The sequence below is a fragment of the Papio anubis genome, chromosome 19 (genome assembly GCF_008728515.1).
Source record: "Papio anubis isolate 15944 chromosome 19, Panubis1.0, whole genome shotgun sequence".
Taxonomy (NCBI): domain Eukaryota; kingdom Metazoa; phylum Chordata; class Mammalia; order Primates; family Cercopithecidae; genus Papio; species Papio anubis.
Window position 1 is genome coordinate 6,987,175 of NC_044994.1, and position 14,964 is coordinate 7,002,138.

Genomic DNA, 14,964 nt, shown 5'->3' on the forward strand with positions numbered 1-14,964 from the left:
TTCCTTGGAATTTATTATATGTTTTACATCTTTATTTCTACCATATGGGTAAACCTCTGTTTATGATCTGGTCCCTGTAGTGCTGCTGCAGACTTGAAGAGGGTTTTTCTCTGTCCTTTTAGACTCCTTGACGTATTTTGTATTTTCACAACTTCTAACACAAAGATAAGTGTCATTTTTGGTGCCCTTTGCTAACTTTTTCTGCTCACCAGCTTGCTTTAGAATTGACTAGCAAAGTGTAGGCATATGGTGATTGGGGAAATGAAGTATTTTTTTTTTCAGGGTTATTTCATTGATGTCTAGTGTGTATGTGAGTGTTCTAGGCACAAAACCCCAAAATAATAATACAGGCTGTGAAATTTCAAATTTGCTACATAAAAATGCAAGTTTCACAGATGAAAAAGGAAATTTTGTTTGAATGTATAAGAATGAAATATATGATCTCTGTGTATATAAAATATTTGATACTGAAAAAATGTTAATTCCCATTCTGTCTCTCCCTGTGAACCTCTTAACATCAATAGATCTTTATCTAAATAGTGAGTGATGAACTTTGAGAGATAGAAATATGAGACATTTTTCATTCTCAAAAGGATCTTAGAATATTGCTGAATAAAGGAAAACTAACTTATGTAGAGTAATGGAGAACAACTAAGTACATGTGTAGCACATTAGTGCTCTAAGGTATGGTCACCCTTCAGAGAAAGGTAGAGTCATTGGGAGCTTGAGTCTGACCTTGAAGGATGAAGAGTATCTAAGATATTTATCTTGAATGCATTGTTATTATGTTGTAACAAACAGCTTTTAAATCCAACCTGATAAATCCAATCTGAGAGAATACAACTTTTTTTTTTTTTTTTTGAGATGGAGTCTTGCTCTGTCACCAGGTTGGAATGCAGTGGCGCAATCTTGGCTCACTGCAACCTCCGTCTCACAGTCCAAGCAATTCTCCTGCCTCAGCTTCATGAGTAGCTGGGACTACAGGTGTGCACCACCATGCCCAGCTAATTTTTTTTTGTATTTTTAATAGAGATGGAGTTTCACCATGTTGGCCAGCATGGTCTTGATCTCTTGACCTCGTGATCTGCCTGCCTCGACCTCCCAAAGTTCCAGGATTATAGGTGTGAGCCACTGCGCCTGGCCATATAACTTTTTAATATATTAACATCTAGATGCTCTGTAACCTTGAGAGGTAAGAAAGTTGAGGGATCAGAGCAGAGTTATCTGGGCCCCTTAAGGAGGCAGCATGAGCAAAGATATGGGGTTGGAAGAGAAGGTGACGTCTGTGATATATGGCAGGACCTTAATGACTTACCTGATTGGAGCAGATGTTGCTATTGGCAGTGTTAGTAGATGAGCATTGGGTGGGGTTGGGGCATGGGTCAGGAGATTCAGGTTTTATTTTTTGCTGTGCTGCTCATTAACTGCGTGGCCAAAGACAAGTCACTTCAGCAGGCTGGGCTCAGCTTCTTTGTCTGTAGAACAACAGTCTTAGATCGCAAGATCTTTATGGGTCTTTCCATTTCAGTAAGGATAAAGTTTGGTGTGCAATTAGATTGCAGGGTGACTGGGGTAGATCTGGCTGGTCACACTTAGTGAGGCTTGATGGCCGAGTGGAGGAAGTTGTACTTGCAGTGGTGGCCACTGGCCTTTAAAGAATGACATCAGGGGTCATGGTTGACCTCAACTTTTGCAGAGGGTAATGCAATCTTTCTGTAACATCCTTAAATAGATACTGAAAAAATGTTTGGGGTGAGTTTATTTTGGTTTCTATTTTTAAGTAATAGTTAATTCTTTACATTTTGTTGCCTCATAGAAGACTGATGTCAGTTTACAACAGCCAGTAAAATTCACTTACAGATGGTAAAAACCATGAGAAGGTGGTGTTTATAAGGCTATGTTAGATTTTTCACTTTTTGTTTTTGTATGTGTCTTAGCAAACACTTTAGAGAGATTTCATTTGGAGACTGTAGTTATATTATCAAGTATTTGAACAAAATGGAAGCATTTCATTCTCCCTGAGTGTGTCTGAATTCCAGTAGAGCAATGGAGAAAAGTCCCACAAATTTCTGTACTTTTATCCAAAAGGCGAATTCTATGTATCTTCAGTTTATATCCCACATTGGATTAGAGCAAAAAAGAAGTTGAAAAGTGGACTTGAACCAGCAGTTGAAATTCAAATAGCCATTTGTCACTGGGGTTATTAAATAGGATTTCACTGTTTTCTACAGTTCATGAAACCAATGTGTATCACCCTCTGGGCCACAGATAGCAGGTTCTTATGGAACAAGAACAGCAGGGTTCTCAAAAATCCTTGAGTGTTCAGGAGTCTTTGGTCTGACAGCAAAGGAGAGCAAAGGGGCATTATCTGGCAGTTCCAAGGTGATGAATGGAAATTGCCAAACCCAAGTCAGCAGCTGAAAATCCTTCGTTTTGTTCCCTTGATTGGAATTCATAGACAGAGAAATGTAGACACTAATTAATTAGGAAACGTCACTGTGCCTTGTAGTAAAAGCATATGATGCATCCAGTGCTAGCAGGAGGGAACAGAACATTAAGCCTTTTTGGTTATTTTCCCACTTCATAATCCTCTCTTCCAAAATGATGGATTTTAAACTGGTGAATGGAAATGTACCATGGCAAAGACTTACTTTATGTTCCTTAAACCATTATCTCCCTTTTTTGCAGAACACTATTTTTTTCTGGAACTTTATTTTCAGTTTTCAGAATTAAAGTTTGAAACCTCAGAAATCGCAGTAATGGTTTCATTTTTCGCAATTTGTATTGATTTCCTTTAGTGGTCTGTCTGCAAGGATAAGATAAAGTGCTAATTTTTTTCTTTTGTTTTTTAAAATTAATTCTCTGTTCATTAATAGCAGTGTAGATTTATTACCTTTATGAAATAATTAATTAGCTAGACAGAAGCAAAGAATGTTAAAGCTAGCAGGAACTTTGGAGAACATTTAGTCCAATTTCTTTATTTTAACAGGAGAGAAAAATCAAGTCTAGAGAATGTAGGTCATTTGTTCAAAGTTAAATAGCTTTTAGTGGTGGGTTGAGATTTGACCTTAGGTCACCTAGCCCTAAAATCAGCATTTTCCCTGCTCTATCATATGATACTAAATACTTTTCCATGTGCAAAATTGTTTAAACTTAGGTCACTCTGTTATAGATATATATGTTTATTCTGATATACACAATATAATCTTTCATGTATACATGTGCATGTTTACCTGTCTATAACCTTGATCCAACTAAAGAACATACAGACATTGGAAGCTTGGGCAATTTAAATCCAAAGTAAGAGGTAATGTTTTTGTGTGGAATATTTTTTTCTTTCTAGGCAGAATTTCAGTAGCAAATAAAGAAGTGTGAACCAAACACTCACTGAGTGACAGATAGCATATTATATATTTCTTTTTATTTTTGAACGATACAGTGATTATAAAAATGCTTCAGTAGCTGTAGTGTGAACATAATCAACTGTCGAATGCTGTTTATTTTTACTGTTTTAGGTTTTGCAGTAGAAGAGAGTCTTTTTGTTTTGAATTACATATGTAAATTTCCTGTGTATTGAGTGAATGAACAGGGGTGGAACTGGGGTAAAGTGCTACCATGGGAAGTTAGACCCAAGGCAGCAGTTCATCATCTCACTTGCAGCAGAACAGGGTAGATATGATTGCATGACTGTTCCACTCCCACTGCATGCCCTGCTAAAAGGTGGTAGCCTTGCCACTCACAGTGAGGGCCGTATGCTTTTGGCAGTAGTATCTGCTGGGAGCTTGTTGGAATCTGTAATCTAAGGCCCTACCCTAGAGCCACTGAATCAAGGTCTGCATTTTAGTGAGATTCCCAGATGATTCCAATGCATGTTAAAGTGTGAGAAACACTGGCTTATAGTACATTTTAGCAGAATGTTATTTTGTTAATTGCACAAAGATATCCGTGATAACTTTGGATGTGAAATCTACCAGGCAGAAAAATTCTTTTTTTGAACCTTTCATTCTTGCCTTCATTCATCAAATATTTATTGACCTAGACTAGGTACCAGGCTATGTTTTGGGGATGAAAGACAATTAAGACACTGATACAATTTGTTACTATACAAATTGTCTTTTATACCTTAAAGCCATAGACTTAAAAAAGGAACCAAAAAAAGGTAGAAAAATGAAATTAATAGTATTTATTTCATCAGTTAAAAACTAGTTTGCTGTCATTAAAATATTAGTATACCTGATTCATTTTTGAAAACCTGGTTTAGAGCTTTGTGATACCATTACGTGCAGTCTGTATTTCTTTTTTTTCTTTTTTTTTCGAGACAGAGTTTTGCTCTTGTTGCCCAGGCTGGAGTGCAATGGCGTGATCTCAGCTCACTGCAACCTCCGCCTTCCGGGTTCAAGCGATTCTCCTGTCTCAGCCTCCTGAGTAGCTGGGATTACAGGTGCCCACCACTACGCCCGGCTAACTTTTGGTATTTGTAGTAGAGACAAGGTTTCAGTATGTTGGCCAGGCTAGTCTCGAACTACTGACCTCAGGTGATCCTCCCGCCTCAGCCTTCCAAATGTGCAGTCTATTTTTTTTAGATTTGGTTTTTATGGTTGTCAAAGCTAGGGTGACCAAGCCTCCTCACTTGCCTACAACTAAGGAGTTTCCCCAGATGTGGGGCTTTTCAAAGTGCTATGAACAGGTCTGCCCCGTTCTGACTGGGACTGACAGCCACACTAGCCATAACTTAAAGAAATCTATCCCCAAACTGTACAGGAATAAATTGAAGAAATATTTGTTAGTCAGACTTACTAAATCATAGTACTCATTTTTCAGCAAAAGTTTTTGTGTAAATCAGCTGCTAAATTTTCACATTCTCTGATGATAATTAATTGTTCTTGGAAAGTAATGAAAACTATTCCATATTGGCCAGGCATGGTGGTGCACGCCTGTAATCCCAGCACTTTGGGAGGCCGAAGTGGGCAGATCACTTGAGGTCAGGAGTTCGAGACCAGCCTGGGCAACATGGTGAAACCCCATCTCTAGTAAAAATACAAAAATTAGCCGAGTGTGGTGGTGTGCACCTGTAATCCCAGCTGGAGGCTGAGGCAGGAGAATCACTTGAACCTGGGAGGTGGAGGTTGTAGTGAGCCGAGATTGTGCCATTGCACTACAGCCTGGGCAACAGAGCGAGACTTCATCTCAAAAACAAAAAACAAACCCAAAAAACTGTTGCATATTTATGTTTCCAAAAGTAAGTTCAAAGCCTGCTTGAAACCCTTCATTTAAAATATTTTAAAACTGGGAAATTCTGTTCCCGATTTTTAAGTACATAATTATTACAAGTTTTTTTTTTGTTTTTGTTTTTGTTTTTTTTGAGACAGAGTCTCACTCTGCCACTCAGACTGGAGTGCAGTGGCACGATCTTGGCTCACTGGAACCTTCACCTCCTAGATTCAAGCGATTCTTCTGCCTCAGCCTCCCGAGTAGCTGGGATTACAGGCGCATGCCTGCACGTTCAGCTTATTTTTTCTTTTTTGTATTTTTAGTAGAGACAGAGTTTCATCATGTTAGGCAGGTTAGTTTCGAACTTCTTACCTTGTGACCTGCCTGCCTTGACCTCCCAAAGTGTTGGGATTACAGGTGTGAACCACCATGGCTGGCCACGGATTTTTAATAGGTGGAATATATTTTGATGGCCACAAAATGATGTAAATAAGACACATATCTGGATACCCACTTTCAAAGTGCTCTTTGTTATCATATCTTTCATAAAAGAAGCCACTTTCCTCGTCTTTGTTGAATGGTAAGTGTTCCTTTGAGAGTTGCAGTTAGAGCATGCCTTGCTTGTGCCATGAGGAGAGGCCGCACCATCTTGCTTGCTGTGTCTGCTTGTATTGTTCATCATACACAATTTATGGTTTCTTTTCAGGAATCTTTGAAGTCACTTGTCCATTCTATGAAGGTCAGTTTGGTTAAAATTAAAGCATTTTAACTGAGTACTTACAAACTGTAGTAGACCCAGATAGGCTGAAAGCAAAAGTAGGATGGAGGGTTTGGCTTCAGCGTGAACCAAGCATCTTCTGTCAGCCACTCCTGTGTGACTGTGAGGCCCAGGGATCCACTCAGAGAAGATACCTGTGTCAACCTCAACATTAACTGTTATCGAAGCTTCCTGTCTCTTATATTTTAGCCAGAAACAATACTTTTAATGAATTCCTTCCACGTCCAAATGGATCATGTGTGCCCCTCCTGGGCACCCACTGGAAGGCTCTGAGTACTGTGTGTATTGTCCCCCTCAGTGACAAGGATCTTCATAACTTTCCTTCCTACAAAAATGAACATTAGTTTTCAGTGTTTCCAAAAATTATCCAGAAATACCACCTAAACCCCATTTTCTGTATTCTAGGAGCAAGCTGAAGAAGAAAAGAAGTCCAAGGATGGCACAATCCCTTTGAGTCACGGTAATTATCACCAATATTTACAGTGTTAGTTCACGGTGAACAACTTTTAAGTGAATTTTTATTAGATTGCTTAGTTGTTTTAGGTTTACTAATTTAAATATGTAATAATAGTTTCTACCATTTATTCAGGGTATTGCATACTCCTGCAGACTTTATCAGGGTCATCTAAGGTTTTCAAATATATGCTTCAAAAACGTCTGAAGCTCTTGTTATCTCATTTATTTGCCTTTTAAAAAGGCTTTAAATAAAACAACGTATTTGTAAATTTTCTCTGTGAAGAAGAAAATAAAGAGATGTTATTTAGTTTTTTAATAATCCTTTGTGTGAGCTTTTCCCAGACTGATGTGATCTTCTAATGATTGCATTGTATTAAAGTCATGTTTCAGAGGAGATTGTGCATTTGCTCTAAAGTGAATACTCCTCATTATGGTTATTAATACATCAATAGGTTTTAGATAATAGCCTTTTCATATTCAACTAATTCTCTGATGCTTTAAATTTAAGCCAACAGATGAAGATGCGATTTTCTGCGAATATATGTTCCACATATTTTGTGATTATTGCTATACAAGCAGACAGCTGTTACTAAATTTTCTATCAAATGTAGTAGAATGTCCAACAACATTGTGCTATTGTCTATGGAAAGGAAGCATATAAATATCATAATGCTCCTCTAATTAACTTTTAAAGTACTTAACATTTTGTTGAGTAAGCTTTTGTGTCTGTTTTTAAATAATGGAAACACCTAAAAATACCTTGAAAAAAATGACAAATAAGAATTGAGATTTTAAAAGACCATTTTATATGGCTTAGTCTTGGGATGCAATATTGAGAATTTGTGATTTTTCTCCCTAGATGATTTTAAAAATAAAAGCTATTTTAAAATTATAAACGAATGAGTGGTGCTTTCAATTTATTTTCTTCTCTTGCTGCATCCCCAGGCCTGTCATGTTCTTTGCTGAAAAATCAAAACAGAATGCAGTTGTTTGATAATTATATAACTTGATGTCCAGTTCCATCAAAATGTACTTCAGTTATGTAACACTGGGATTTTAGAAATGAGTTTGGACTGTACCTGGCCCTAACAGCAGGGTGTTGTTAAAACAATTTTTTTCTTCTCAGAGAGAGGTTGTGATTTATGATGTTGCTGTATCTCGCCTGCAGCTATATTTTCACACGAATGTAAATTGTTTTAGGTTCTTTTATTCTGTGGTCGAAACATTTACTCTAGAAAAAGAAAAGCAGACTGAGGCCAGCAATGTAAAACTATTCAGTCCTTCAAACGAACAGTCTTTCCTGATTTAGTATTTACAGTTTTATTACATCCAGGTATATATTTATCTCAAATAGCTTTTCAGTTTCATTTACTTTTTCTTGTTTTTAACAGGTCTGGGAGGGTCCAGTTGGAAGCTTTTCAGTTTTAACAGAAAGTAACTTTTTGCTGTGTTTTTTCATTGTTGGACTTGTTTTATAGTTAATAGTCCATTGTCAAAAGTTCGCACTGTGGCTGACTCCTCTTCAAATTTAATATTGTATTGTTCCTTTTTTCCCCAGCTGTAGAACATAATAAATGTTTAGAAAAAGGTTGAGATTTGGCATGTGTATGTAGATGCTATGAACTGCTAGTTGTAATGAGAATTGGATGATTTGAGGGCTTTTTGAGGTAATTTATATTTTTATCATTTTTAGTGGGACAAAGGAACTGATTTCCAAATTGTTTATTGTCCTAGCATTATAATGGGGATTTTTCTCCATGAAAATAGTTTAATCTTTTATTGAGGTTGCTTATAAAACAAAATAGATTTAGTCTCTTACCTCATGTCTTAGAAATAGTAACAAAAGAAAATACTAAACAAAAACCCTACAGAACTGTATATGTACACATAATATATTTATATGTGAACAGAAAATTGTGTTGAAAAATAGGTCAGGCATGGTGGCTCATGCCCATAATCCTAGCACTTTGGGAGACCAAGGCAGGTGGATCTCTGGAGCTCAGGAGTTCAGGAGCAGCCTTGGCAACATAGTGAAACCCCATCTCTACCAAAAATGCAAAAAAATTAACCGAGTCTGGTGGTGTGCGCTTGTAGTCCCAGCTACTTGTGGGGCTGAGGCAGGAGGATAGCTTGAACCCAGGAGGTCGAGGCTGCAGTGAGCACTCAAGCCTGGGGCACAAAGTGAGATCCTGCATAAAAAAAAAAAAATTATATTGCAAAATAAACCTTAATTCTTAGTAGTGATTTTATAACAAGCATGTGTTTCTTTGGAAATCATTTTTAAAACATTTTATTGAGTTCCCAGTCTGTGCGACTGATACTGAAGCCTGTGTTACAGCTGATGAAGCTTTAAGAGGCCATTTGACTTTTGTGAGGTAAACTTAACTAGTTAGTGGTAGATGCAGAATTTGAACCCACATCTAGCAAGTTCTGAAGCCTGTGCTCATTTTGCTTTATGTTCTTTCTACATTAACATTCTTCTTTCTATGTAGCTATTAACGCAAAGGCAGAGAAAACTAGAATCTTGATTAGAAATGGGACGGGAAAAAAATAACTGCTAATAATCAAAGTATTAATAGTGTCTACTACATCCCTCTGTGTTCTTGGGGACTGGCTGAACTAGATTTTACCTGACGTAGTCATGCTGAGATTAAGTTTTTGATTCTTTTGGAAACTCTCTGACATAAACTGTTCATAGTAATTCTAAAATCTTAACTAAGATAGCCCTAAGAGAAGGCTTGTTTCAGTATTACTTGTTAATGATTGTGTGTGATTAAATTTTAGAATTAGTATTGCCAATCACAGTGTAATCCCAGACCTATATGCCTTTACATTTGAATAGCTAAAATAAAAACAACTGATTTATTCAGTTGAACAAGTGATCTGGCTTCTCTCCTTCTAAATGTGTAAGTGCTCTTTTTAACTAACACAGTATTAATATTTATTTGGTTGAGTGTTGGGGCAGTGAGGTGTTATTTTATTTTATTTTATTTTATTTATTTATTTTTTGAGATGGAGTTTCCCTCTTGTTGCTGAGGCTGGAGTGCAATGGCACAATTTCGGCTCACTGCAACCTCTACCTCCCAGGTTCAAGCGATTCTCCTGCCTCAGCCTCCAGAGTAGCTGGGATTACAGGTGCCCGCCACCACACCCAGCTAATTTTTTGTATTTGTAGTAGAGATGGGTTTCACCATATTGGCCAGGCTGGTCTCGAACCCCTGACCTCAGGTGATCCACCTGCCTTGGCCTGGCAAAGTGTTAGGATTACAGGCGTGAGCCACCGTGCCTGACCCTGGCAGTGAGGATTTTATAAACATAAAAGGAATATAAGAAATTGTAAAAGAAAATTAAATGTATGCATATCTAAATTAAACTCTGTACATTAAAGAACCTCATAATAAACAAGAGTAAAAGGGAAACAACAAATTAGCAAATATTATCCACAACTATAGCTAATAAAAGGTCAATAATAGATAGAGGAATTAGAAAAAAAAATGAGATATACAAGATCTCAGTCCAAAAACAGGCAAAGGGCATAAACAGGTAATTCAGATAAGAAGAAACCAAAGTGGCTAAAAATGAATATATTAAAAATAGTCTCATTAAAAAGCAAAAGCAAAGAAACATAAATTTAAAAGTAGTGATGATATTTTTTAACTTACCAAATTAATGACATTTTATAAAAACTGCTCATACTCTTTGCTGGTGGGATGGGGGAGACTGAGTCTTGGCATACTGCTACTGAGAGTAGACTTTGGTTCTGTTGTTTGGAGGACATACCGGTAGTATTTATCAAAAGTGCTGAGTAAACATTTCCTTCAAGTCCACTTTTTGACATTTCTCCTAATGATATCAGCATGTACATTCCATTTATGCATGTGATAGTCATTGTGGTACTATTTGTAAATAATGAAAAGTTGGAAATATTGATAATTCAAATGTCCAACAGCTTAGGAATAGGTACAACATTGTGTGTAGACAAGTATGTAGTCACTTAAATGCCTTGAAAAAATTTAAATTACATGAGGAGAAAAGCTTATAACAAAATATTAGGGGAAGAAACCCCCAGGGGATTGGTCTAAATGATGGCTAAATAGAATTCACTTATCTGTAGAGTGAGAAAAGATGTTAACGATTATTATCTCTAAATTGTTAGATAAAAAGTATATTTTCCAATTATTATATTACAATTAGTATTTAATCATGTTATAATCAGACAAATATTATTAAAAAATAAATTCAGAAATTCCTGAACTAAAAACTTTAATTTGTAGAATAGGGAGTATTGTTGGAATATCTGTTCTTAGATTTTTCTAAGTAAACTTTAATTTTTGGAAAAATTTTAGAAAAGTTGCAAATATAGTGCAGAAATAGTCCTGCGGACCTTCACCCAGTTTCTCCTAAGATTAACATCTTAGATGACTATGCAACATTTGTCAGAACTAAGTAACATTGGTACATCACTATTCACTAAACTAGAGACTTCATTCAGATATCACCAGTTTTTCTACTAATGTCCTTTTTCTGTTCCAAGACAGTCCAGAACATCACTTTGTATTTAGCATTGCATGTAGGTTTCTTCTACTGTATATTCTTGTTTTGTTCTCTCATGCCCAGAAGTCGCCAGTAGCATCTAAGTTTCTTAAGAGCTACAGTATTTCCTCATCTGCCATCAACTCACCATGTCCTCACATCTGTGTCCACAATCATCATTGCACTGAAACTATTCTTGTGTACCTTACCAGCGCCTCATAGTCACTAATACTGTGTTAATTAATGGAACCAAGGACCTCCCAGATCAATGGAAGCCTTCGTGCTCTTATTTTTCTTCTACTTGAAGATGGACTTAGACATTAAAACTGAACTCACCTTTGTTCCCCAGTGTTCAGTCTGCTTCTCCTATAATCCCTCATCCTGTAGCACCATCATCAACCTGTAGTCAAACTAGAGTCGTGGAGATATCCTTACTCCTCCCTCCCATTTACCTCTGACTCCAACCCAAATGCCTTTTCTCAACTCGTCCTTCTTGACATCTTCTATCAATTAATGTCTCCCCACCTTTGATTAGTTCCTGGTCACTTTTCAGTCTTTCTGTATCCTCTCCTCCCCAAATAAGATTTATCTGAAATTCTGTTACTGGATCATAACCCCCCTTCCCTAGAATGTTGCTGGAGACCCCTCACCACCTGGCACTTGTCACCTGCCACCAGGACCCCTGTCTGCTTCGCTGCAGCTGTACAGAACATGCAGTTGAGAACTTACTGTCTGAAGAAGTGCTTTCTCTGCCTGGAGGGTCTTTCTTCTGGCTGACTTCTTCAAAACCTCACTATCTTCTTAACTTTTCTTATTTTGTATTTTTCTCCCTGTTTTATTTTTTCTCAGCATATTCTAGGGCAATTTGGTTTTTTAAAAAAATGCAGTTACATAATATACCAATTCTCCTCCCTAAGTTAGATGTCTTTTAAAAAGGCATAGAATCATGTCTAGTCAGACCAATAAAATCTATCATTTACTACACTGAAGTCATAATTTACTAAAGCTCTAGAGTATTAATTAGCTAAAAGGCCTAAAGAAGCACAGCTTCTAAAAGTGCTTAACTTATTATCAGGGAGTAGTTTTGGTGTTGGGGGATATGGCTTATTAAATGATTCTACAAGCTTCAAAGATGATTCCTTGAATATTATCCCGGAGTCTTTTGTTGCAGAAGCTAGTTTACTTCCTGGATGTAATGACAGAAGCACTTTCTTGCAAAGTAATTATATGTCAGTGGATCTAATGTCGGTATTTTCTAAACTTTGTGCAGGACCTGTCCATTCCCACTGAGGTAATTCGTTACCTAAGAATGGGTATCAATAATAAAAAGGGGAAAACCAAATCACTTTTGTTTTATTCAATTCCTATTAATACAGATGCCGTTTACTATCATTAAGTAAACAGTTAAATATTTAGGCTGAACTGTGCATGAGAACTCTGCCCCCATGATCCAGTCGCCTCCCACCAGGCCCCACCTTCAGCAATGGAGATTACAGTTGTACATGAGATTTTGTACACAGATCCAACCCATATCAGCTACTTTGAACCTAAAGAATTATATTTCCACTGAGCCATGACACTCAGTGGAGGATTAACAGGGGACTTCTTTCTAAGTAAAGAACTTTTTGCAGGGGCACTTCAATAATTGAAGCCTCCACATGCATTTTAATGAAAACACTACTTTCTAACAAGTAGTTTTCAGTATGTATTTTCAAATAATTTCTTTGCTCTTGATTCTGGTTTATAAATGAGCTAAGCTTTCAACTTTTCTGATTTAAGGCCTGCCCCCCCTCCCCATGGGATTGTGTCCCTTTTGGTTGAATTTGTGCTGGGAATAAAGATGCTTATAAAGGGAAGGAACATGTTCATTTTCTTCCTGGAGTCAATCAATAATGGCATCAAGGAATCAAACTGTGTAAAGCACAAAGATAGGACAAGTGCTTGTATTCATAAAGGCTATATATATATACACACACACGCATATATATACATATATATACACACACGTATATATATACACACGTGTACACATATGTACACGTGTGTATATATATAGATATTTTTTTGAGACAGAGTTTCACTCTTGTTGCCCAGGCTGGAGTGCAGTGGCACGATCCTGGCTCACTGCAACTTCCGCCTCCTGGGTTCAAGCAATTCTCCTGTCTCAGCCTCCCAAGTAGTTGGGATTACAGGTGTCCACCACCATGCCCAGATAATTTTTGTATTTTTAGTAGAAATGGGGTTTTACTGTGTTATCTAGGCTGGTAACAAACTCCTGACCTCGTGATCTGTCCATAATGGCTCCCAAAATGCTGGGATTACAAGTGTGAACCACCGCGCCTGGCCTCATAAAGGCTGTTTTATGAAGACAGTTTTTAGGTGCCAGGAGGAATTCTTTAATATATGAAAGCAAACACCGTCTTAAAAATTTTGCCTTATTAAATAACTTCCTGTGACGCCTTCAGATTATGAACGTCTTCATGCCATCCTACAGAGGAACCCCCTCTGAAGACAATACGAAGTCTCTCCTGCATCTGTGATGAGAGGTCCCTGGTGGATAATTAGAGTGCTGAACTCTGGGAAAGGGACTGCGTACTCTGTTTTTTTCATTGATTGAGCAAAAAGACACTGTCACAGAGCAGCACTTAGTTCTAGTGGAGACATCTGTGAAGGCTTCAAGCCCTGTAGGCAGTGCGCTTACGCAGGGAGGGCCTGGGGGTGGCCAGACACCATCTCCTGCTGAGTAAACATCTCCATCTTCCTTCCTGTGGGTTTTGCTCATTCTCTTCCTAAAGCCAGAGGTTTCTGTTTCGTTTTGAGTTTGAATCAAAGGATTCTTTTCGTTACCGTGCTTGATTTTTTAAAGCATATTTGACTTTTGCTCAGCATAATTACCTTTTGCTGCTGCAATTGAAGCTGCCACTTTGGGGCATTTTAAATGTTCGCTCAGACCTAAACTTTTCATGTGAAATATTTGGACCACGAGCTCATTTGCTGATATGCCTATTTTAAATGACTGCGTCATCTCCCTGGGCTCTCTCTCTTAGCGCCACAGAGTACTCTTGTTCTCCTATTTTAATTGATATTTTATAAAGATTGGAAACTTTTTATATCAAACTTATTAAAAAAAAGGCTGCAAGTACAGGACAAAGATTTTTTTTTATTCCTGAATGAGAGAGTAAGTTGTCAATCTGATACCTCATCACCCCCAATACATGATTATATATTTCCTACAAATAAGAACATGCCCTGCTCAACCACACTACAGCCAACCTTTCCAAGCAGGAGCTTAGCATTGACACATTACTGCCATCCAAGCTTCAGGCCTCATTTCAAGTTTCACCAAGTACTCCAGTAACATCCTTTATAGTAAAGGGATCAGCTCAGAATCATATGTCACATTAAGTTGTTGTGTATCTCCAGTCTCCTCAATCTGGAATGGTTCCTCAGCCTTTCCTGAACTTTCATGACCTGGACACTCTTGAAGATTACAGGCCAATTATTTGGTAAAATGTCTCTCAGTTTGAATGTGCCTGATCCTGCCTCATGATGAAATTCAGGTTATGTATCTTGGGGGAAATATCACCAGAGTGATGCTTCTCCCGCCACTGCTTCATAGTAGATGACATATGATTTCGGTATGTTCCATTTATGAGGATAACTTTGATTTCTTGATTAAGGTAGTATCTTCTAGGTTTTTCCACTATAAAGTCACAATTTTTCCTTTGGAATTAGTAAGTGTTTTATAGGGTGGTAATTCAAAACTAAAAATATCATTTTTTAAACAAATTTCTTTTTATTTATTTCTTTATGGATTCATGGCTTCTTCTTTTATTCAGTGGATTTTAATCCTTTTTTTTTCATTATTTGGATGCTAAAGTTGTCCCCAGTTTGGCCAGTGAATCCCCTTCAAGCTGGTTTTGGTGTCCTTTTGATTGTTTCTGTTATTCTTTGAGCACTTCTGTGTTTTCTGACACTAGATGTTT

At 37.4% G+C, this 14,964-nt stretch overlaps 1 protein-coding gene across 9 annotated transcripts in view; it reads left to right on the top strand.

Moving 5' to 3' along the window:
* L3MBTL4 (L3MBTL histone methyl-lysine binding protein 4) overlaps window positions 1-14,964 on the top strand; it is a 450,027-nt gene that overhangs the window by 106,169 nt on the left and 328,894 nt on the right. For 6 of the 9 annotated variants that reach the window (XR_004180024.1, XM_021929961.2, XM_031658719.1 and 3 more), the window contains one exon: window positions 6,395-6,449. Coding sequence is in view for 6 of the 9 variants with exons in the window: in XM_021929961.2 (XP_021785653.2) it covers window positions 6,395-6,449 (55 nt within the window). In the remaining 3 variants the exon portion in view is untranslated. Of the gene's footprint in view, window positions 1-5,495; window positions 5,951-6,394; window positions 6,450-14,964 lie in introns of those variants that run through there. The other 3 variants (XR_004180023.1, XM_031658718.1, XM_031658713.1) reach the window with 2 other exon arrangements.